We start from the raw sequence: 26,341 nt of genomic DNA on the forward strand, positions 1-26,341 counted from the left end.
TTGTTTTCAAAGTTTAGATATCAAAGTGACGAACACCGTGGATGTTTAAAGATGAATTTGGATTATAAATGGATCCATCTCTTGGTTTTGTTAAATAGGTTTTTAGATCGTCGAAGGTAAAAAGTTGTTCACGTTTTAACATCATGATATTAAGTTACTTTAAATTTCTGTTAAAGATAATCTCTAAAAAAAATATTTTGAATGGAGAGTGTATAGAACCATAAAGTTAGCCTTCATTGCTTAGTAAGATCTTTTCAATTATTATCATTATTATTATTCATAAAATTAACTTTACAAGGGCTTTATAAATTTGTCATAAATTAGATAGTGCCAATCTTTTCTTGGATTAAATTTTTAATGGAAGTGTTCGTGTAATTTTACACGAATAAAACAACAGCATGTAGCGAGGAAAGAGAACTAGTGAGTAAAGTTTGTAGAATCACGTCCTTAATATATAAAGATGATTTCTAACTTTACTGACTTTGATATTGATGATAGACTTATCAAAGCTATAGCCAAACTTGGATGGGCTACTCCGAGTGAAATCCAGAAACGGGGGATTCCACCTGCATTAGAAGGAAAGGATATAATTCTACGTGCTAAAACTGGTTGTGGAAAAACGGCTGCGTATTTAATTCCATTGATACAAAAAATTTTAAAGAATAAAGCATCAAATAAGTCTAGAACTCTTAGTGTAGTCTTAGTGCCTTCTAAAGAGCTTTGCAAGCAAGCTTACCGCAATGCTATTGATCTCACATCCTACTGCTCCAAGTTAGTCTCTGTTATAGACATAGGAAATTCAACTGTTCAAAGTTCTTCTTCATTGATTAATACAGTTGATATTTTAATCAGTACACCAAGTAAAATTCTTGCACATATCAATAATAAAACAATTGTTTTAAAAGATTGCCTTGATTTCCTTGTTATTGATGAAGCTGATATGATGTTTTCATACGGCTATGAGCAAGATTTAAAAAAAATTATATCACTATTACCTAAAATCTACCAGGCTTTACTAGTATCTGCTACGATGAGTGAAGATATAAAAAGTTTAGAAACTTTAGTTCTTAACAATCCAGTTATTTTAAAGCTTGAAGAGTCTCACTTACCAGAAAAAGAAAAGCTAAGCCAATTTATTATTAAGTGTGAGTCCAGTGATAAGTATCTTCTTATATATGCTTTGTTTAAATTTAATTTGGTGCGTGGAAAAACATTAATATTTGTCAACTCTATTGATAAGTGTTATCGATTAAAGTTATTCCTTGAACAGTTTTATATTCGCACATGCGTTATTAACTCTGAATTGCCACAAAGTTCAAGACTTCATATCGTTGATGAATTTAATCGTGGTGTTTATGATATTGTTATAGCAACAGATGAAGCTACTGTTATTAACTCAGATTTTAATGTCAATCCAAAAAAAGAGAAAACCAATAAAAACAAGAAAGCAATGAAATTAAAAAAAGAATACACTGTTGCTAGAGGTATTGATTTTCAAGATGTTGATAATGTACTTAATTTTGATTTTCCAATAAATGGAGATGCATATATACACAGAGTTGGACGAACAGCTCGTGGAAATAATAATGGGACAGCATTATCCTTTGTTGCAAGCAGTGAAGATCAAGCTCATTTAGCAATTGTTGAAGAACGACTCAAAGTTGATGTCACTAACAAAGAGAACATATTGAAGCCATACCATTTCAAAGTTGATGAAATTGAAGGGCTTCGCTATCGAGTTAATGATGTTTTTAATAGTATTACAAGACTTAAAGTAAAAGATGTAAGATTTAAAGAAATCAAAGGAGAGATTTTGCATTCAAATAAGTTAAAAATGTATTTTGAAGAGAATCCAAAAGATCTTAAAGTGTTACGTCATGACAAAATACTAAAACCAGCTGACCAACAGCCTCATATGAAAGATGTACCTGAATATCTTATACCTAATTCTTTAAAGCATGTTGTAGTTAAACCAAAAAGAAAACGAAAGCAGTTCAATCCTCAAAATGAAAAAAGTAAAAAAAGGCGTGTGGATCCGTTGAAAACTTTTAAGTATAAGTAATTTTTTTTACTGTACCAAAAAAAGTTTTTCATTTTTATTGTATAAAATTTATTTTTGTTACAACTCTGTGCAAGAAGTAATGTGTCATTGATTTTTTAATTAATACTAAATTGATATCAAATTATGTTTTTAAGATTTTATATACATATACATATATATATACATATACATATACATACATACATACATACATACATACATACATACATACATACATACATACATACATACATACATACATACATACATACATACATACATACATACATACATACATACATACATACATACATACATACATACATACATACATATATATATATATATATATATATATATATATATATGTATATATATATATATATTGTTTCCATATCAAATGCATTTAAAGAAGATAGTTGTCAAAATCTGAAGATGCCCTGATATAATGTGTAAATTATTGAATAAAATAAAAATTTTTATCTCTTATTTATAAATAAAAAAAACTGTTATAATTTATTTCTAAAATAAATTATTTTTGAATAAAAATCAATTACTTCTTATATAAAAAAATTCCATCTGCAAAGGTCTCAACTTTGCTTTGACACCTTTCATAAACAACTGTAAAAAATTCAAATCAATTTCTTCTAGTTTTATTTTGATGCGATCAATCAAACTTGCCCTGTTGAAGCTTGCCAACCTCACTCATTAGCCAAATGTCCCCAAAAGTTCTCACTTGGTCGTGCTTGAGGTATATTTGGTGAGTTCTTTATCAACATAACATGTTTGTCCATCCAATTTAGAGAACCTTTAGAATAATAACTTGCTAAATATGGCCAAAATAAATAGTCACCATAATATCTATGAATAAATGGAAGAAGTCGTTTTTCTGATCACTCATTAATATAGATTGATGTATTGATTGGTACAGCCTTGGGAATACGAAACAATGACAGGGAAATCCCACGGTCCAATCGGACCAAACCACGGTCATCTAAACACCACAATTTTTTCGGAAAGTTCTCTTTTTCTACCAAGTGAACACTCACGGTGAACCAGAGAGACCGCCAGGTTTTATGTCGTGTCACTCGATCGAAACCTTTATTTTTAGTTTAGTATTGATGTATATGGTTAATTAAAAATATTTTTAAAATCTGATTTGCGTGCTAAGGTTGGAAATATCAATATTTTAAGTTTTTACATATTTATCACGTATAATTATCATAACCAAATTAAACACTTCTTCCATTAAGATCATTTATTGGTTTCTAAACTATTTCAAGATTCTATTGCAGGTATTACTATTAGCAACCTTTTCAATTGGATTTGAAAAAGCTTTTCAAACATGTAATAGGAGCAAATTGATTTTTTTTTTCCCGCTCCCCTAACTTTTCGCTTAATCTTGTGGCACACTGTAAAAATATACATACCTAAAATGAAAGTTGTTCTTGTGAATTAGAGCTCTTGAGATATTACAGTTTTTTAAAAAATTTTGTGGCTATGAAAATAGCCGTTTTGACAGGATTATAGTCACTGTCCTAGACTTGTTGACTTCTTTTTGTTTTTAGGGCTGCATATCAAGTTAATGTTAAATTCTTCTCCCATTAAAATTAACTACAGAGGATAGCAGTTGCTCTCCATGTCGAGTATGCTCTTCTTTACGTTTAAATCTACTCCATGAAGGCTTAAATTTAGAATGAATAGCTCCACACTGTTCAGCAAACTAGGATAGGCCACAGTTATGGTATTCAACAAAGGGCTGAACATGACACAGCAAAATGTGAAACTTCCAACTTATTGAGATTTTTTTCCCTAGAACCTGTGCAAGGTCTTGGGTAGATAGGAAGGAGTTTTTTAATTTAGTAAATGCTAACTTATAATCTGACTCAAGAGTTGTACCAAAACAAGAATCCTTTACTTTTTTAAAGTCTTTCGTGCACTGAACTATAGGTCTAAGTTGAGGAACCTGAGATGTAACAACTTTATCAAGTTCATCCAGGTTTTTCAAGATCTTGTTGGAATTATTTCCATCCCAACCTCTACCTTGGTACCCTTTCTGAAGAATTTTTAGTTTTCAGCCAGTCATCAAATTCATGCCAAGTATCCATAAGCAGACATCCTAAAGTAGATACAACTCCAATCAAAAGATGCAATTCAGGAGGTGGTACTAAATGCTGGATTAGAATATCTGGATTCTCCTCTAGGTAGAGAATCCTTGGATATATCACATTCATATAATGTTGCATGTTAGATTTCTTGGAGTTATTTTCCACAACATATTTTTCATACCAATAATCTAGACTCCCAAGAGTTCTTAGTTTTCCATACTCTTCATTTCTCATCCCTTCACACCACAGGCAAGCTCTTTTTCCTGCATGGCCTGACAGACCAAACACAGCATTGGCGCACTTTAAATTAAATGCTGCAAAAAACTTGACATCTTGCAAATTGAATTTTTCTAATATTATTCTTAAGTTATGGTTTGTATCAGGAATATCTTCAGTTATTGGAAGAGTATGACAACGCTGAACACCACTATTCATGCAAATTGCAGACTTTGTACTTTCATTTGCATCAAAGACATTGATTATAACTTTTAAAAAAGATCCTCCACCATCCATAGAAATTCGTACAAATGCTGAATGAAGGTCTAGAGCACGTTGATTTATCAAATCCAGTATGAAAGATGATTTCTCTTGAACATACACAAGATCCTTTGAAACTTTTCCATCTTCGCTGTCTAGGAAACCTATCAGTAAAAACATTTAAATAATGTCATTATTTATTTAGACACTAAAAAATAGTCTTCACATTCAACGACTTGTTGAAGCATCTTCAGATTGGGAAAATTTAGGGATTAAAGCTTTAACACAAAAAAACTAAACGTATATTACACAAAAAGGATAACAATAATTTCTAATTTAGTTACAGTATTTGTATGTGTAGCCATCACAAATTCATGGTGGAGGATCTCTTTCTCTTTACATATAAAACATATTCATACAAAATGTTAGAACATTCTGAAAGTGCACTTTTGTGATTAATACCTATAAATTAGCTTTTCTACCTTACAAAAATGTGATATGGATTCCTCAAGATCATTCAATTTGCCAAAAGTATTAGGTTCTAAAGCAGTCTTATTCCCTAATCCTTTCCGAAGAGAAGATATTAACTGTATGGTTTCGTTAATAGAAAGTTCCAATGTTACTTGAAGTTCTTTTATAACCTGTAAAAATACTTGTTTTACTCTTCTTCGAATTTGCCTTGTTAGCAGGACATCCAGCAGTTACAACCAATGGGTTTCCACCAGTTGATAAAGAAAAAGTTGCTCCTTTTGGAATCCAGTCAGCTTTCATCTTATCTTTTAATAAATCTGAAGCAGCTTGTTCAGCTTGAATGCTTCCCAGGCTCTTGGCAGGAGAGATCAAGTTTGTTGCAGCAACTGAAGAATAACAGTTGTGGGTGTGTCCAGGTGCTAACATTGAGAAACATTTTCCACAGAGTTTTAAGTTATCTGGTGAAGAAGATATGGTTCTGTTTCACTACTTTGGAGCATTAAATCTGAATTCCTGGTCAGCATTTTCCACTCAACCTTCAAAAGTGGTATTTAAGTACATAGTTATATAAAGATAAATGCTTCATTGCAATCAATAATTTAATGTAAATAGTGGCATGGTGTTTTAAATAAAAAGGTAAAAAAAAAAAAACATGAAATTTTTTAGAGATTAATAGGCTTACTTTATAATAACACTTTAAAAAAATCAATCAGTGTAAAAAATATATTTTTTTTAAATATGAGAATTACCTTTGATACTCTCTCTCCCCACGAGCCTCTGGGTGTATTTCCCGACTTCATCAAGTAAAGGTTTCTTCTAAACTAGAGTAAACTACAGTTAAATAATTGTAAATTTCAAGGAAATACCCAGGATATATATACAGCTTCATCAGATCTTCTTTTTTAAATTTACAGGGTATAAAGACTTGGACCTCGCTCCAAAAGACTCCCAGGAGCAGCAGTAAAAGGCATTTCGTTCAAAGACAGCACTCGATGAGCTTGCAACAGCCATTTTCATTCATTAAATAAAGTTTAAATAAAATTTAATAAATGAAAATGGCTGCTGCTAGCTAATTGATTAAAAATATAAAATCCAAAAAATAACCCGGGTGTCTTGTTTCAAATGACATGATTTTATAAAAAAAATATGACATTTTGAGAAAAATGTGACTTAAAAATGCAATCTTTAGAAAAAAGTTATTGTAAACTTTTTTTTAATTTTTTTTTTTTAAATTGATTTTACAAAATCTGATTCTTAGATAAGTATATGTAAAAGTTGTTTGTATCACTTGATAGAAGACACCCGTTTTATTTTTATTCTTGCATTAGACTTAAGGTGAGTTTCCACTCACCTTAGTGAGTAATTTTCAAAATTAAATTACAAACTGCGCATGCTCACGTGATTAATTTTCCCATCCTTTTCCCTTTCCCCTAGTTAAAACGGACGAGTGGAAGCTCACCTTTAAGCTTTTCATTCCCCACAGTTTATGTAGTCATTACAACGACTTTTTTTTTACCGATTTTTTAGTAACTTTTTTAAGCATTTATTCAAGATTTTTAATTATCATTTTTAACATGTTAACACGCGATTTGATTTAAAAAACATTTTTAATGATCAATATAAACTATTACTAAAATGATAATAAAGGTTTTGGTTGAGTGACACGACATAAAACCTGGCATAAATCAATCGATAGTCAGTCAAGATTTTTTAAAATGTTGACCGACTATTTCGATCTATTCCTTCTTTTTTCTAAGTGGTTTACGATTTCACAATTTTTTATATTTGTGTTTTTATAAAAAAAAAAAAAAAATTCAAGACGTTTTGAAAAAGATTGTCGTTCTACTGAATTTAACCTCTTTAAATAATTGTGTTTAAAATAATAAAGTAAACATTTCATAGATTTTTTTACATATGCATCAAACCACCTGAATGTTTAATCAGCTAAAAATATTAAACTAAAATTTGTCCAATAACTTATGGATCACCCATTACAATAACTTGTTATTATGATCACAGTTATGTTGTTATGTGATAATGAATCATCAATATCAATAGCTTTCTTAGGCAGTTACATTCAATTGTACTTAATCCGAAACATTTGTTTCGTTATACACAGTTTGTCAGAATAAGGGTTTAACCTTAACTTCTGTTTCCAGAGAGACTTTGGTGGGACGTTATCTGACACCATCTTGGTGACTCACAAAAATTTTAAAAATCTTACGTCTTCAAGAGATGTTAATATCTTTATTTTTGACTCATAATTTTCAATAAGCGGCATCAATTGTTAGTCTTGCTTTGCCAGATTTTACAAACATTAATTATAATTCGGTGCTTTATTTTACACATTATTATTTTACTAAATAGATATATTTTTTACTTTTTGAATCACTTTAGCATAAAGATTTTTAATATGTATCTTATATAACATTTCAGAAAATGAGTGATTATAGTATCTGCTGATAGGTCAATTAGAGTAACCAAGTTATCTTTCATTTCTTGTAAATTAAGACATAAAAATAAATGTTTGTGTTCCCGTTTTTTCTTTTTTTAAGTAAAAAAAAAAAGATTTGTACGGGTTTTTACGGGAAATTGTGCATTCCTCATTTTTGTTGTTGTCATAATGTCAAGTTAATCAACAAAAATGTCTAATCATGCTAAAAATCACGAGCAGTGTAGAAAATCTGTTTGTGTATGAAGAAGAGTGATCGTAAGCTTACAGACTTTATCATTAACAGAGCTTCTAAACTCTTTAATGCTAACCTAAACTTTGAGGATGAAAGAATTTCACAAGGCATTTGCAATCCATGTCGAGTTCAGTTGCAGAAAAGAAAACTACATGTTGATTGTTCTGACTATAAGTTATTTGTTATGAAGCCTCAAACAAGAACATCCACTGCACGTGACTGTCTTGTCTTTATCATATGATATCTTTATCTGCAAAAACGCCAGAACGAAAATGCATGAAAAGATCCACTTGGCGACGTTACTCAAAAATCAAAAACGATGTACAAAGTGTTTTTCAGTAGTAGCAAGAGGATACACACACCACTGTACATTAGGGACCAAGCGTGAAAATCTGAGAAAACTTGTAGAACATGACAACAAACAGCTTAACAAATTGCATAAAGATAAATTTGCTCAGGCTGGAAAGTTGTAGACAGAATATTTTTGCACCACACAGATTGATGTTTCAACAGACGGAGGTCAAACATCATCGAAACAAATTGTGGCCCAATTTGTGGTTCAAATCTAAAAAATTTCATTAGACAAATCTTGTTGACACGGGAAACGACATCAAAGCCAATTGAAAATTTTGGGATTGATTATGGAGGTTCATTTCAGAAGACGACAGTTTTTGTTGTTTGTGATGAAAATGATGGTCCCAAAAATGTGCATAAATCTGCATAGCTATTGACCAAAAATACTGCACAAGACAGTGGTGTAGTACGTCTTCTTCTTGTTGCAGTTGGTGAAGATGTTGCTGAGAACTAAAAAAATCTTAAAACCATTACAAATCTTATTGAGATAAATAATTTACCACTCCTTTTCATGTCGCAAGATTTTCATGTAAGTTGATCATTTTCATGTAAATTGATCATGTAAGTAAGATCACACATTTTCATTTTAGTTACCAATCTCCACAATGAAATCCAATCACGTTATAACAAGCACCCATGTTGTTGGTGTAATGTTGCATCTGACAATCTCATGAAATGTGGAAACTTGAGGATAGTTGACACCTCAAAACAGCAATACTCTTCATTTGTCAGATTCAACATTCATCTTGCAGCTTCCACTTATGGAGCTGCACCTTCTCTTAGGAGCTGTTAATCATATTTTAAAAGGTCTTTCAGAGGTTTGAACAGGAGCAGGTAAATGGGTATCCTCTTTAAATACTCAACTACAGCCTTATCACAGAGGACCTCCTTTAATAGCTTGCTGAACAAGAATGTGCATTTCAAGTATTTGGTTTTGTGGACACTTTCAGAAAGTTCAAAGATGTTGTTTCGGGTTGTTTTGGAACGAGCCTGGATGAAGACTATAAAGCAAGAATTGATGAATTTCAAAAACGTATCTTGCACTGCCTGTAGCAGTTACACCAAAAGCACATATAGTTTTCTTTTATATTAAACAATTTATACAGAAGGAAAAACATCCCCCAGGTATTTTTAGTAAGCGGGCAACTACAGCCATGCAACTTCAAAAAACAACTTCAAAAAACATTGGCAAAGACTCAAAAGGGTTTCAAATCACGCTGAATATAAAAAGCATTTGCTAAACCACCCAGTTGATTAAACCATCCAGCTGATTACAATAGTAAACGCATCTAAAAGTCATTTTGGAAGTTATGTTGATATAAAAATGTTTTGAGAAAATAAATTATTAGAATTTTAAGTTCTTTCAGTAATTCAAGAATCGTAGTTCTAGGATGGACACATGTGTGGGAAACACTACCAAGATATAGAGTAGTCTAACTTTATTGACTATGTAAGATAAAACATCAAGTTATGATAAATGTTGGTGAAATCTGGCAAACGAGACTAATAATTGATGCCGCCATCATGAAAATTATGAGTCAAAAATAAAAATGTTAATATCTCTTGAAGACGTAATTAAAAGATTTTGAAAATTTTTGTTAATCACCAGGATGGTGTCAGATAACATCCCACCTAAGAATTTTTTTGGAAACAGAAATTGAGGTTAACCCACTGATCTTAAAATATTACTGGATAAGCGTATACGGGAAAATTTTTGAAGCCAATTTTGGCCTCCCAAGATGGCGGCGGAATTAACGAATGGTGATATGAAAATTAAGAAACTGATGATAATTAAGTTTTATATCTTAAGCTCAAATATTGATAAATATATAAGTTTCTAATAAAAATCTAGTTTTTTTGTTTAACATAAGATTTTTTTCATAAAAATAACGGAATTATACATATTTACATAAATTTCAAATATAAATATTTTTTTATTTAACAAAGCATGTTGTTACAAAAAAAATTCTCAGTAAAGCTATAGTTTTACTGAGAATTTTTATTTTATTATATTTATTCTAAAAAACCATGCTGTTATGTTACTAACCTCCTAGCACACAGCTTTGGGTAGTTAAGAATTAAAGGGTACATAAATTGTATAACAAGTGCTAATTTTTTGAAATTTGAGATTTCTGCACAACCAAACAAAAACTTTTTCTTCACTATTGTTAAAAAAACTAAATTTAAGCAAATTAAAATTAAAGTTTGTACTTATAAGTACAAATTTTAATTTTGACATGGTAGGCAGCTGATTTTATTTTTAAAAAAAAATATTTTTTAGGCATTAGTTTATCAGACAGGCACTACAAAATTATAAATGCTACATGAACTATTAGCTGAGCGCTGTGATTACACACAACTCAGAGGTTCCTTCTAGAATTATAGAACCTGAGCAAACTGTATTGATTGCAGGTACCGCAGAACGCATTTTTTCTTTTCATTAGGACTTGTTGCTAAACCATTTTATTTTGAAGACTCACAAAATCAAAGAAGAAAAAAATTGAAATTACATCACACACACACGCACGCACGCGTGCACACACACATAAATGGAACGACGGAATGCACTGTAATAGTTGCGCTAGTATGTCGGTCGCCAAGGTTTTATGCCTTTTTCTCCATTTTCTGTCTCAACTTTGTTTTCAGGACACGAAATCATGTATACAGCCTGGATTTCGAGTGGACATCGAGCCATTTAATCCAGAAATTTTTACAAATGATTAATACTTAGCATCATCAATTACAGATCGGTTTCATTGTTATATTTTATAAGTATTTTTCATTTATTTATATTTACTGTTACTCTATTTCATTTATAGCATTCAGACATAGCGGTATTAAACATGCAATTATGATTTAGTAATTGTCTATTATTATTTTTGCGAATCAATAGAAGGAATGCACAAGATTCCGATAATTCAAACTAGCCTTTCACAACTTTACAAAAAATTAAGCGAAAAGAACAACACTGTTTCAGAATACTTATTTAAACTCTTCCTTTCTGTTAAGAAAATTCCATCATTCCAAACGGAAACCTTTTAAATCTTTTGAGTTAATTAGCTGTGTTTACTTGTTACCGACTTGATCACGAAGTCATAGCTGTCATAGCTGACAGTAGTAGTTTCTGATAGACGGTTTAGAATCATTCAGTTCTGGACGAGAACGTACGGGAAAAGAAGGTCTGAACAAAAAAATATTTCTATTGGATAAAAGCTGGACTGGGGGAGGGGAAACTATGTATTTTGCTTAAGTTTTTGACAACTCACTTAACTAATAATTACAGCGTCAAGAAAAAATCAACAAGGTTAAAAATCACAAAATTCTCTCGCGAACTTCCATTTTTATTTAAAAGCGAAAACTTCTAAACTTACATCTTCGCTTTTGGTCTTTCGTTTCTTTTATAAACACACGGTTTTATTTTTTAAAACAATAAATTTTTTTTTTGAATTTTACTTAAATCTGTGACAAAGAGTTGACAAAAAAAAAGTAATAATTATAAAAAATAAATGAAAAATATTTTAATTTAGTAGCTTGAAAGAAAAAAGAAATAAAAATGGATTATTGATGATAAAGTGATCAAGTCAGAGACCTAACTTCTTTAAAAGGTCGAATGGATCTGTTCACAGGGACTTAAACGAAAGGAAATTATTAATCAAGAAAATTTAAATATCATTAATTCTTAACTACCACCCTTTTGTTTAGCAGAGCCGTTCTTTTATGTTTTTTATCTGGTTTTTTTATTTGTAAGAAAAATAAAAACTAGTTTAAAAATACGATGACTTAAAAGAGATGGAAACGTGAAACAATCCTACACTCCACAATGGATCACGAAACGGCAAAAAAATAGTGTTGTGACCAAAACTAAAAGTTGTAACTAACTTAACTAAAAAAACCGCAACTAAATTTGGTCGACTAACTTTTTAGTTTAACTAAAATTAGTCGACTGACATTTTAGCATAACTAAAATTAGTCGACTGACTTTTTAGTCCAACTAAATTTAGTCGACTAAATTTTTAGTTTGCGAAAAATATGTTGTCACTATTACCCAAAAAATACTTTTTTAAAATCTTGTTTTATGCGTTAGCTGTGAAGTAGTTTAAGCGCCATATTTTTAATTACAAATTGCTGTAAGTTACAATTTTTATCTGCAGGGCATCTATTTCAAGGTTCGATTTTCACAGTTTTTCAGGTTTTTGGAGAAAAGTGACACTTGGAAATTTGTAATAAAACTTATCTAATTAGTACCCCGTTATTATTAAGTACTTGTTTTAAATTTCAATGAAAAGCGGTTTAGATCTGGATTTTTTCAATATCTAATTGAAGTGAATTACAAATTATAAAACACATTTGAAATCAATTTATAAAAAAAAAAATGGTGCCGTGTTTTTGAAAGGTGTGTTATGTGCAGAAGCATTTTCGGATTTCCTTTTTATAATACCTGCAATGACTTGAGGAGGTTCGTTCTACACTCATAAAAACGCAGATATTTACAGTGACAACAATAAGGCAATAGAAAGTTAGGCAATTAATGTTTTTTATTATTTCTATATTGTGTAATTGAATATATGTCTGGTTGAACTCTCAATTTTGTTTTTCTTTGAAAAATTATTATTAAAATGCAAATAACTAATCATGTTTTCGGTATAAAATATCAGTTGTTTTTGACGGAGTTGTTCTGCTCTCAAACCAATTTTTATTTAATTCAATAAAGGAAAATTTGGAACAATACTAGGTACAAACAAAACATTTTTATTACCTAATTGTCACAAATTATATTACGTATTTAAAAACAATAAACTTTGATGAATGTCTTTAAATTGATTTATTTGTCATAAATCATATTATTTTCATAATAATTGTTCATATACTTTCATGGTATTGGTTATTCAGTTTTTTTTAGGTCTAAATCTTGTTTTAGTCAACTGATTTTAGTTAGACTAAAATGTTAGCCGACTAATTTTAGTTCGACTAAAACTAACCTACAATAACTCCCACCCCAACAAAAAATCCAAGCATCATTAATATTTTTTTACATATTTTTTTTTCCGAAACCCTAAAAATATTTATCTTACATGAAGAGTAAAATCATTAGTTTTATTTTTAGAAAAATGAAAAATAAGTTTTTATTGATCGATTTAATTTAACGACTGAGAAAAACTTGAAAACCGCAGCGACCCTTTTCTTTTTAACTTCCTGTCATAATAAAACTAATTGTTAAATTCTGCATTAATATTTGACTTCGTATTCAATAATTCCTTTTACCAACACGTCAAAGTTATGCTATTCGATATATATCTTTAAATGCTAATTGTAGATCAAAGTTTGTGAATTCAAAAACTTAAATACTGATATATTTACGTGTTTTTCGGATGTCCGTTTTATTATTACTATTATTTTTTATTCAATTCATACCAAGCAGGTAGTTTAACAAAAACATAAAATTCTTAAGATGTTGCTGCTTAGCCAAAGGGTATGTTGTCGTCAAAAATGTGGTGGGGGATCTTAATATGGAAATTTCTTGAAAAAACGTTAAAGAAAATTTCTACCGCAGTACTTCGTTTGAGTGTTTAAATTCAAGCGTTCACTTTTGGCAACTCTTGATTCACTAAACAACCACAAGCAAAAAAGAACAAAACAACAACAGATGGCGCCGATGACAACATTAATTTGATGTTCACCTGCTGAAACAAAATCCCAAACAGCGTCTCTAACGCAACCAGTGATTTTACCTCTGCTGGCGCCAGAAAAAATCTTGTGAAGCTTTCGAAAATAAATCGGCGCGGTTACGGATATTCAGGAAAGTACCAATTGGTATATTTTCTTGTTATTAAAAAAAAAAGAAATAATAACAAAAAAAAAACCTTATACAATTGGTAAATAAATAAATTTTACTTTTGTAAATTTCACTTTAATTAATAAAACCAAAATACTGAAATCCCTTGGGATAAATAAAAAGAGAATTCCGCAAATGATAAAAAGTATAAGATATTTAATAAAGTGGAGTTTTTTTGAATTCCGCGCTATTAATTTACGTTTTTTTTTTCAGAAATCGGCTTGTTAATCGTGTCTACAAATCTAACAAAATGTCGACGTAAGCCGTTAACTAATATCTTTTCCCTGCGCATTTAATGAAGATTTTTATTACAACTTCTATTATTATCATTAACATCGAGAAGAGTATTCATAAATATTCAACAACTGTACAATTTTCTGTTAGATAAATGCATATTTTTCTTATCTAAAGCTTTTTTTTGGGAAAAAATGGAATATTAATTTCAGCGACAAATAACATTTTTAAAAAAACAGTTTAAAATTTTTATTATTACAGAAGAAAAGTTTATTATTTCTCGGTTTTAAAAACTTTTTTTTTTTTTTTACAATACTTTTAAAAACTATCGGGTGCTGTACTGGTGGCAACGAATCTGTGAGAATCATTCGAATGATATTAGTCACGATTTCTTTAAAAAAAAGCTACAATCTAAATGAATACCTATAATAAAGCCACCTGCAATAAAATAAACTGTTAACGTGGCGTTATCGTTTCGTTGTGATTTCGTATAAAGGTATATAAAAATACTTCGTATCTAATGGTAAGATCTGGAGGAAGAATATATTTTAATAAATGCTATCCACGCGTTTTTTATTTTATTTTTGAACTTAAGTTTTTTTGCCCCGAAATAAAATTGGAAAATTTTTGTCTTCGTTGAAACTGTTCATGAAGTTTTTTTTAATCTAAAAAATCTCATCGCCTCTAAAAACAAGTTATATATTTTTCTTTTCAGAATTCCAGACTTTATTTTCATTTTAAAGAATGAAAAAGGAGTTTCCATAAAAATTTTGTAACAATAAAAAAAATTGATTATAAAAATGAACTTTTAACTTTAAATATTCGTTTTTTCCTATCGAACTCAGAGAGCAAGGAGGAGATGGAATCATTTATATATAAGTGATTCATCTCATATAATCATACATAAGCTGCACATTTAGAGCTTTTAAAATTTGTAAACCTGGGTAACAAATGTTACATATGTGCTAAGCATTGAGCGCAATCTTCGGTCAACTAAAAACACTGATTTTTGTGCAACTTTCGCGATGTAATTCATAAAAATTTAAATATTTTACGTTATGGCAAGCACGTAACTTTAGGAGAAACCACCTGTTCAGGTGGCATTTTTTTAGCAAACTATGGATTTTTTATGAATTTGTGTGTAGTAAACGGTAATCCATTGTGTCGACTGGTATTTTTTTTATGTAATATAAAGTATCAACGAAGGAGAGTTAAAAGGTTATGTGAAATTTATAATAATTACACTGGAGACTAACACTACGAAGAAGACCAAGTGTATTAAATACGAGTATCCTCACAAAAACTTCATTTGTTCTGGAACTTGTATTTGGTCCGTTCTAATCCGTAGAAATTTCAGGACTCTTATTTATTTTATATAATAAAACTTATCAAACCATCTGCTGAAAATGGTAAGTTTACTTTCATAAGCTTTTTTTAAATTAAATGTCTCGCGTTTAGTTTGAAAATTCAGATCAAAATAATTCTCCGAAACTAAAGAGAAAAATGAGGCCCGGACATATTCAATAATGATTTTCTATTTTTCTTATAAATACCTTATTTACATACAGGATAATTGTACCTTTATTCACGGTATGAGATTTCCGAACAGAATATTTGTCGGCGGCTTACCAAAAACAGTAACGTATTTTTTGCTCATCTTTAAACCTTTGAAACTCATTTAGAAGTTGAAAGAGAAATGTTTTGTTAATGTTTTGATTGTTATCGGAAATTCCAACGTTCTTTTTTTCCAGACAAGTGCGCAAGAAGTAGCAAACTATTTCGATAAATACGGCAAAGTGTTGGAGGCAAAGGTTGTTATGAAGCAATGTGGATTTTCAAGAGGTTATCATGTTTTCAATTGAATCGGAAATATTTCGACTCTTTCTTTATTTGCCAGAATCGTTTACAATTTCTTACTTCGGTACTTTTTGCATGTTTTTTGAAACTGCAACGTTCAAACAAAATTCCGGAATGGACTTTGTAGTTTGCATGGAGTTTTTTCGTTTTTTGATTTAATTTTTTAATTTCAGGCTACGGTTTTGTGACTTTCTATACGGAAAAAGATGTGGTGGAAGTTATGAAAGCTGGGGAATTATTTTTTAACGGCAGAAAACTTAATATTGGACCAGCAGTTAGGAAGCAGGTATTTTTATATTTATTATTACAACTTAGGATTTTTTGTAACAGAAAATGAAGAGCAATAACAAAAATAGAACAAATTTAAATGCTAACTGTTACCATTCTTTTATTTAAGTTTTCCTAGTTCTATAATAGAAAGACTTAAAATAGAAATTGATTTTAGTTAATATTATTAATTTGAATTTAGGTCCCAGACACTCCCGGGGAGCCTGTTGTAGTTGTTCAAAGCAACAAGCGACAACCTGCTGTACGATGTCGAATGATTCCTCCACCACAGCCGGTAATGGTCTGTCCTTATCCTAGAGTACACACAATGATGCCTGTTCATGGAACTACGTATTTCATCCAACATTGAAATAATTTGCTATGGAATCTTAAATATTACATCAACTGATTATTTTTTACTTTATATATATTAACGAATTTAAAATTTTGAGTAGTAAAATTTTAAATTATCTCTCTTTCATGGCTCAATGGTCTAGCGGTATGATTCTCGCTTTGGGTGCGAGAGGCCCCGGGTTCGAATCCCGGTTGAGCCCCATTTTTATCTCAGATTTACTAAACCCGAAGTAAATGAAAAAGGTCAAACGTAACTCCTAGATAATCTGAGATCAGCGAGGGGAAAGAATAAAGGAGATTTTCAATGGTTTTGAGCATAAACATCGTTAAAATCAAAATGCGCACCAAGTTGTCTTTAAATAAGTTTTAGGACAATGGAATACAAGAAACAAACTTTGAATTCATATTCGACTTGAATTTCAAAGTCAGTCTTCAAAAGTTAGCCTGAGCGAGAATGAGTAAGCGAAATTTTAAAATTTTAAATTACCCCCATCTGAGTAGGTCAAATTTGAAAACTGTAAGAGGTTGAGCTCAAGGCGGCAAAAGTACTTAGCAACCAATAGCGGCGAAGTGAATTTTTTTTAACAGCGATAAATTTCACAATGAAATTTGTATAAATAAACGATTGAATTGTCAACAATAAAGAAACAAAGCAATCATTTTTATGTTGGTTTATTATCAAAGATAAATTTTGCCTACCCCAAGGCCACACAATTTTCAGTTTTGCCTAAAATCGCACACCAATAAAAGAATAAAAATTAACTCTATTACTTAATTTTCCGGGTTTTACGTTAAGCTAAAGTTTAATGAAATATTAAATGAAATTTACCATACCTTACACCTAAAATAATTTTTTAAAAGAAATTCAATACTAAGGATGATAAAGTACAATATAAAAATAAAATATGAGCTTTAGGACAAGACTAGAAAACTAGCATTTCTTAATATAAAACATAAGATAATGCTTAAAAATGTAATACACAAATGTGCAATTGAAATATAATAATTATTCATAAGATATTTTGAATTTTTTCAACTCCAAAGAATGGTTTCTTCATAGCAACTAAATAACTCCTTTTTAGGAAATACAGCCAAATTTCATTCATGAATTTTATAAATTGTCTAGAAGTGTCACTATCTATTTATAGATTTATTGTATTACTATGATCTTAAAATCAATAACTTAAAGTTTTATGTCCGACTTGGTCCAACTTTAAAAGATATCTTTATAAATGGGCAAGAAAATATAATCAATTGAGTACAAAATTTCGCGAAACTCTGCGGCTGTTGCACTGTAGGGATAACGCAAAACAAATATCGAAATCACAAATGAATTGTATTTTAAAAATATATATATTGTAATTGTTTAGTCGAAAAAAGCCATTGTCTCCTGAAATCGCAAATCTTTTATAGACACCTGTACTTAAATTTGCTTGAGAGTGATTATGATGAGTGACCTACTCATTCTTATGAACTTAATGCTTTATAAAATAATTATTTTTGTCAGTGGCTCTTATGTGGTTATTCTTTTACTACCTATTAAGTTTTCCACTGATATATGATTTATATATTAAAATTCATTCTCTAATATTTCTGTCAAATAATATATATATGATTCATACACCTTGTACAGAAAGTTTAAACGCACTTGTTTTTTTTGTATGTTATGGAAAGTTTTGACTGGTGCAAAGAGAAGATCTGATGCAAGGTCTTCGTTTTTTGTTTTTTGTTTTTTTTTCATAGCCAATTATTAATTAAGAAAAAAACACAACTTTGAAAGGAAAAAACACAAAATCTTTTCTGAAATGTAATATCAAACAGAAATAATTAAAAAATTGATGAGAAGACAGTGCAATAAAAAGTTTAAACGCACTTATTAATTTTTTGTTATGCAAATATGATATGACCCCCGTTGTTTTTGATACATGCTCGTAATCGCTTTGGCATTGATTCAATAAGGTTTTAAATCATCTTGATCGGTATTTCAAGCGACAATTTTGTTAATTCTATTTTAAGCATTTCGTGACGAGTTATTTGCTTTTTTGTTAGTTGTTAATCCATCAAGCTCCATAAATTTTCTATCGGGTTTAAGTCAGGTGATCGTGCTGGCCAATTGGTAATTGAATGTTTCGTATATTTTATGACAGCCAACGCCTGAGCCTGATATGCATCCCCATATGCCGACAGAGCCATCACCTTTTTGAATACAGCTGCGTGTGTTGCTTCAAATATATGTCCGTATTTTTGCGACGAACAAATCTCTTGTTTTTTCTGTTAATAATTTCTAAAATCGACTTATCGCTAAAGATACTCATTTTTCATTGTTCCACTGAATAACTTGAATTCTCTTTGCACCATTTTTTTTCGTTTTAGACGATCGGTTAACGACAACATAGGCTTTCTTACAGCATGAAACGAATTTATTTCTTTTTTGCGCAATAACTTACTTATTGTCGTACGACTAACTTTTTTCTCTACAAGTGAACTATTGATTTCTGCACTCAAAGCTGATACTCCTACTTTTGGGTTGCGGCTGCTAGACGTATAAAGCATGTTTTCATCAGGAGCTGACAGTTTTTTTTGGCGCCCAATTCGGGGTTTATCATTGACACTAACAGTCGATAAGCAACTTTTTATTGTTGTATAAACGCTGAATTCAGAAATATTCAAGTGTTCGCCGATTTGTCGATTACTCATTTTCATTTTAAGCATGCCAATGAATTGCCATTTGCTTTTCGATGAGACAGCTCTTTTACTCATGAAAATATGATCTTTTGATAAAAATTTATCAGTTGAAAATTGCTGAAGGTTGAATCAAATCGTAGACGCAGTTTTTTTTGCAAAATAAAAAAAAGAATAAAGATGCAATTACAATATGCTAACGATAGCAGGCTGTTGAGTGATGAAAATGCGAAAGACAGCAAGGAGAAATCAATCAATTAACAAGAGTTACGAGTTTTCCAATATAAGCGCGTTTAAACTAAGCACCTGCGTATCGTTATCGAAATATCGAAACTAACCGATATTTTTTACGATAATGGGTTTCGATATGAATTGGTATGATCCGATATGTTTCGATATAATTCCGATAAAATATCGTTTGGTTTTCGATATACACGGTATCATTATCGTTTTTAGTGATAAATATCGTATTATTTATCGTTAAAAAATGTATAACGATATTTTTTTAGTTTTGATATGATTCGATACGTTCCGATAAAATATCGTTTGGTTTTCAAAACTTTTCGATATTTTACAATATTTTGTATTAGATATAACTAAATGTTAAGCTAAGCTATTTTGCAATGTATTTTCTCAATTTATCGATTAAAATATTGATAAAAATTAATAATCGCCTATTTTTTAACGCCATTTTTTAGATTAAGTTGTTAAAAACGGCTCAGGCGGTTAGGAGAACAATCCAACTTTTTATTTTTTTAAATAAAAACATACCGTGGTGTGACCTAACAAAGTCCTAATTTAAGAAAGTCCTAATTTAAGAAATGAACAATTTCGTATATATAAAAAGAAACATTTGCGGAAAATAACTTTGTTGTTTTAACCAGATATCTAGTAGATAAAAAAACTAAATTTTTTTCTCTAAATGTTTATTTTATGTATACGAATTTGTCATTTCTTAAATTAGGACTTTCTTAAAGCATAGGCCTTTGTTAGGCCACACCACGGTATGTTTTTATTTACCACGTAAGCACTCCAAAAATTTTTTTAATTTTTTAAAAAAGAAAAAATAAATTCTTTAAGTAGTCGTAACAATTGTGGTTTATTCGATTAAAACTCGTTGTTAAAGTCCGCTTTTTTAATAATAAGAAATACTTATGTAATTAAAATATCGTCAAGCTGAAATGTTGCCGCTAATTGTGGCGAATGGAAACTTTCGAATCGGAAATTTCTACTTCCACAACCTTTTTTTTTTTCTGTTTCGGTCGAAATTTCGGTTCGAACCACTACACAGTGGGCCAGAATTCACTTTAACTGGACAAAACTAGTAACTCGTTATATAATAAAGATTTAAAAGCCATTTTTGCACTGTTTACTAACTTGAGGATTGCGGTTTCAACGGTGACGTTAATTTAAATACTTGCTTGCTATGGATACCTAAATTGCTTAGCAACATTTTATTTACCAAAATTAATACTAACTGCACAATAGTAATAACTTTTAAAATATTTATCGTATTACCCCCAAAATAACCAGATTATGTATTTTTCTTACAACGAATGTAGTCCCACGGTTGAAACTTTTATTTGGTTAATAGAGCCATCTGAAATACCTAGCAACCGTTCATTTTGCATAGTTGCTAGCTCAAGTGACTTTCTTAAAACAACGAAGTTTTAAACCAGACTAATATTAATGTGGCAGTTTGATTGAAAACTACTTTATGTTTTTGAAAAATTAAATAAATACCCAACTACTAATTTTAGGTGTTTTTATACAGTTCATGGGCTCAACTTTACATTTCTTGAAACTACCTACTCCATATAAAAAAAGAACTTAAAGCTTAAACCTTTTTGTGTTTATAATAATAGAAAAATTGCGGTTAAAAATTTTTTTTTTACATTTTTAACAAAAACCAATTTTCTTAAATATTCAAGAGGGTATTGATTAGAAAATTAAGGTGGTTTTAAAAGTTGCATCACTTCTCGATCAAATGGTTTCTTTTTTGCTTGAACTTTTTATTTTCTATAACTACTGATAAGTGGATCTGAGGAACAAAGTAGCCTTCTTAAAACATCCATGTTAGTTTTTTTTTGGGAACATTTGCGTGAAAAATGCTCTCGAAATTTCTTAAAATCCTTGTTGCGTGATTCTTGAGCTTCTTCAGAAAGCAATCCAGCAGGTAATGAAAATTGTCGTACAACTTCATGTCCATGTGATAAAATACGATGTAAACTTTGTGGCATATAATACCATGAATACAGTTCAACATATCTGTTTGCAACATTTACACGATACACTTGGAAAGCATCTGGATCGATTTGCAATCCTGAGGATAATGTTTTTAACAACATAAATCATTTTCATTAAACATAATTCAAATCCAGATACTATTTGAGCATTCTCAAAAAAAACCTTCTCCCAGTATTTCCATCATTCGATGTACCTGAACCATCCGACATGTACATATTTACAAAATATTATAAATAGGTATTTTAAGATGCATAATTATTAAAATAAGTCTCACTGAGACCCAATTATTGCATGACCACTTTGAATAAAATGCATATAATGCTTTCGCCACATAAAGTGGGATACATCATTTAATTTGTAAAAATCATCAATAAAAACCATGCAGACATCTGCGGATAATAAATCAAATTTATATTGATAATGTACATATTGGACAACGTACTTCATGTCTCAAAATACTGGACCATCTTGGACCGCAAACGTATTCGATTTTATGAGTGAAATTTTGACTTAAAAAAGTTTTTTAAATACGTCATCATTTGAAATCAATTTAGTTGACATAACTTACGTGGAAAATAGTGTTGCAACAGCTCATCTGAAAGGTAATACTTGGATTATGCAGTAAAAAGAGAGGTTTAAAAATTATTTGTTACTTTGTGCTTATTAATGACACAAAAAATATCAAATTTGAAAAATTATTTATAAAAAAAAATTAGAAAAAACTTTTTTATCAGCAGCTTCAAATGCAAACGGCATGATAATTATACAAAAATATATACATTTTATAAAAGCTGGATGTTTAAGCTATAAAGTGGTATACAATGATGTCATTTTTGAGAATGTTTTTTTTTATTTTTGTCCGCCACCTGACCCACTGTGCACTACCATAATGAACCGAAACTTTCATTTGGTTTTTTTTAGCTTAGAAGACTTGTTTTTTATTAAGTATGGGATCATGACGATTTCCTAATTATTTTGGTGTTTTAATCGTTTGTGGTTAAATCAATTTTCGATTACAACATTGTGGTAACTTTAATTGAAATCACGTGACATAATTGATTCAAGTTACTGTTCTCAAATCAATCTTTAAGCGAACTTTAAACTATAAAATTTTTCATAGGTTCTTCTTTTAATTAAATCATGTCACTTACTGATCGTTTAATTGCCTTACATCCAATAGGTCAGTACAAAAACAAAGCTATTTTATTATTTCAAATATTTATTTATTTAAGCAAATTTGAATGCCAAATAAATATCATAATAATGGGGTTTTTGAATATTATTGTTATTATTATCAAGTATCTATCTATCTATCTATCTGTCTATATATATATAAAATTTTACGAGCTGAAAAAATAATTTTACGAGCTGATGATGCTGGTAACCATAATCCAGCGAAAATTTCTAATAATAAATTAGTATTTGTATTTAGAGAATTCGTATAATTTGATGTGTATTATTAATATTAACTTTTCTTTCAAATATTTTGGGTTCTACTTTTAACTCTATATATATATATATATATATATATATTATATATATATATATATATATATATATATATATATATATATATATATATATATATATATATATATATATATATATATATATATAGTTAAAAGTAGAACCCAAAATATTTGAAAGAAAAGTTCGAGAGGCAATCGAAATTCAGTTCAACAAATGCGGACCTAAAAATGGAGGTATGAATTTATATGACGGTCAATATGTAAAAACGCAATTCTGGACGCCATATTTTTTATAAATACGTAATATTAAAAAAGCCCAATTAAAGCCTAATTTAAAGAAGCCATTAAAAAGTGACGTTACCGGTAAAGTTTGTTTTTATTTAATCTAATTAATCTAATTAATAATTTGTAATTAAAGCTGAAGATGCTAGTATCAATAATCTAGCGAAAATTTCTTAGATAAAATAAAAAATTAGTATTGAGAGAATTCGTATTAATTGAAGTTCATATATTAAATATATGTATATATATATGGACCGTTTATTTTGAAAGTGGTGTAAGTCAATTTTGAAAGTGGTGTAAGTTCAAAAAATGTTAGAAATCACATAATTTACATTTAACTTAGTGTGCACTTTTTATTTATAAACAATTTACAGTTAGTATTTAAACATATCCATATGCTTTGATCAATTTAAAATTCGTTGATAAATGAAATTCCAAGACAATTGATTATGAAAATGGTGTAAGTCCATTTTCTTTAGAATTACTCATAAAGCACTTACAAAAAGTTTATCAGTCAAATTACGCAAAAGCGTAATTCGACGGATAGGATAGAATGAAAAAACCGTTAGCCACAGAAGTGCTTAACATTACATGTTTTAACATGTCCCGAGAATTTGCGTAATTGCAAATCAGCAAAATGTTTGTCTAAAACAACGCATTGTTATCAGTATTATTTTGACAGTATATTTTTTACAATTACTTACTTTTATTCTATAAAAAATAGATAATTTCATATTAACATCAGATAGTGATACAGGTAGGAAGTAATAATAGATCATTATTTTACTATAGTTTAACATATTTATTTTATTCTATTGTAAATGTAAAATCACACAGAATTAAAGCCCATAAATATAAACAAAAGAGTAGTCTTACAATCGGAGGATGAGGATAATTCCACTAATAAAAACACATGTTTAAAGAAAATTACAAAAAGAAGAAGAATTATAGAGCTAGAATGTACATCAGATGAGGATAATGTTTCATATACCCAAAACTTCCCCAGCAAGCACACAACGTTGAAACATCGTTGAAATAACGTTGATCAACGTCGATCATTTCAACGTTGTTTCGACGTTGTGTGCTTGCAGGGTCGATTCTGCAAAAGAAAATAAAGGACAATATGCCCAAAGAATAAGTAAAACTAAGCGAAATTCCGGAAAAGAATATTGTACAAAAATTGGTAAAATGATTCCAGAAAAAAAATGTGAAAATAAAAATTGTAATTGTTCAAAAAAAATGTGTAGAACGCATTAATGAAGCAGAACGTAAAAAGATTTTTCAACAATTTTGGAATATGAGCGACTTTGATAAACAAAACTTATTTCTCTATGGAAGTGTTCATAGTTATCCTGTAAAAAGAAGAAGAAATTATGCGGGAACTTTGAGGACTAATGTGTATAAATTTCACTTGAGCACTCCTCGTGAAAACATTTTATTATGTAAGAAATTTTTTGTAAATACTTTTAAAATATCTACGGGACGGATTGATCGCATCCTAAAAGCAAAAGATAATTCAAACGAAACATAAAAAGAAAACGCATGAAAAGTTTTCCGGCTTTAGAGAATCATTACACTCGATCCCAAAATTAAGAACGAAAGTATTTGAACCCTGAAATGAACATAAACAAAATGTTTAATTTATACTTAGAAAAATGTGTGGAAATTAATCAAATTGCAGTTAATGAATGGACATACAGGAAAAAATTTTAAAAGAGATGTTAAGTTATATTTCTATCAACCACGCCGAGACACGTGTGAAAGATTTCTTTAACGTGAAAGCTCAGACAACAAACAGTGACGAAGAAAAGACGACTCTTGTACAAAGACACGATGTTCACTTTAAAAAATGCCGAATTAGCAAGAAAGGCTTTACAAGAAGATAAAATTCTAGCAACAGAAAATCCAGTAGGGTATTTTGCCTTTTCTTTCGATTTACGAAAAGCCTTACCATGTCCAAAATTATCCGTTTCGATCGCATATTATAAGCGGAATATGTATGTTTTAAACGAGGGATTCCATAATTTTCACGACGGTAAAGTTTTTATGTATGTGTGGGACGAAATTACTGCGTCTAGGGGATCGCAGGAAATTGCATCTTGTTGCCTGAGACATTTACAAAATGTGACGACCCAAAATCATGTTATAGCTTACAGTGATATGTGCACTGGGCAAAATCAAAGTATTCAAATGGCATTGATGTGGTTAAGAGTTGTCTAGTCATCGGAAAATAACATTGAAATCGACCATCGACCATAAATTTTTGCTTTCTGGGCATTCGTATTTACCAAACGATGCAGATTTTGGTGTTATAGAAATGGCATTACGAAAAAAGAATTTCTTGTACAATCCTGAGGATTACTATGAGATTATAAAACAATGTCGACGAAATAATAAGTTTAATTTGTACAAAATGATAAATTTAATTTGTACAAAATGAAACGTGAGAACTTTATTTCAACAAAATGTCTAGAAAATGCAATTCAAAAAAGAAAAAAAAAATACTGAAAGAGTAAAGGTAAACTGGCTGAAAATATGTTGGCTGAGACTTTGTAAAAGTCCATCATATACTATTTTATATAAAACATCGATGGAGGATACAGAATTTAAGACTTTAGACTTATCACCAATCGTTCGAGGGAGACCACCATAGTTTGAAAGAATTGCGCTAAAGTCTTTTTATATAAATCCCAGACCCATTACACACGAAAAATATAAGGATATGATGCAGCTATTGCCTTATATACCTCCTGTGCATCATAAATATTTCAAAACACTTCTACATAATGAGCCTACATAAAAGCCAGTAACTAATGTCAGGCTCGCTTAACGTTGAGAATTAAAAAAACACTATTTTTTATTTCTTGTTATTATTTTTTTTAATAAAGAAAATCAGAACAAAACAATGTATTTCAAGTGAAAATTAATTTTTGATCATTGAAATTTATTGATTTTTACAATTCAATAATTATGAAAGT

At 29.8% G+C, this 26,341-nt stretch overlaps 2 protein-coding genes, 1 non-coding gene and 1 pseudogene across 3 annotated transcripts; 3 read left to right on the top strand and 1 right to left on the bottom strand.

The window, feature by feature from the left end:
• Positions 1 to 7: 7 nt before the first annotated feature.
• Positions 8 to 2,138, top strand: LOC145181068 (putative ATP-dependent RNA helicase DDX56). Its single transcript, XM_090100201.1, has 2 exons — positions 8 to 116; positions 325 to 2,138. Exon 2 carries the CDS (start codon positions 461 to 463, stop codon positions 2,060 to 2,062), a length of 1,602 nt encoding a protein of 533 aa, XP_089956327.1. The 5' UTR covers positions 8 to 116; positions 325 to 460; the 3' UTR covers positions 2,063 to 2,138.
• A 1,491-nt stretch (positions 2,139 to 3,629) lies between these two features.
• Positions 3,630 to 6,108, bottom strand: LOC149883416 (uncharacterized; annotated as a pseudogene).
• A 9,348-nt stretch (positions 6,109 to 15,456) lies between these two features.
• LOC145181935 (protein boule-like) lies at positions 15,457 to 16,785 on the top strand. The gene is made up of 5 exons (XM_080057144.2): positions 15,457 to 15,614; positions 15,774 to 15,842; positions 15,957 to 16,047; positions 16,236 to 16,348; positions 16,532 to 16,785. The coding sequence occupies exons 1-5, from the start codon at positions 15,612 to 15,614 to the stop codon at positions 16,697 to 16,699; spliced, it is 444 nt and encodes a 147-aa protein (XP_079913270.2). The 5' UTR covers positions 15,457 to 15,611; the 3' UTR covers positions 16,700 to 16,785.
• Positions 16,786 to 16,811: 26 nt separating this feature from the next.
• Positions 16,812 to 16,883, top strand: Trnap-ugg (transfer RNA proline (anticodon UGG)). Its single transcript has one exon. It is a non-coding gene; the product is annotated as a tRNA-Pro (tRNA).
• The last annotated feature ends 9,458 nt before the right edge of the window (positions 16,884 to 26,341 follow it).

The sequence above is a fragment of the Hydra viridissima genome, unplaced genomic scaffold (genome assembly GCF_058129835.1).
Source record: "Hydra viridissima isolate aposymbiotic clone 2 unplaced genomic scaffold, HvirCarnegie_v1 scaffold_10, whole genome shotgun sequence".
Classification (NCBI taxonomy): Eukaryota; Metazoa; Cnidaria; class Hydrozoa; order Anthoathecata; family Hydridae; genus Hydra; species Hydra viridissima.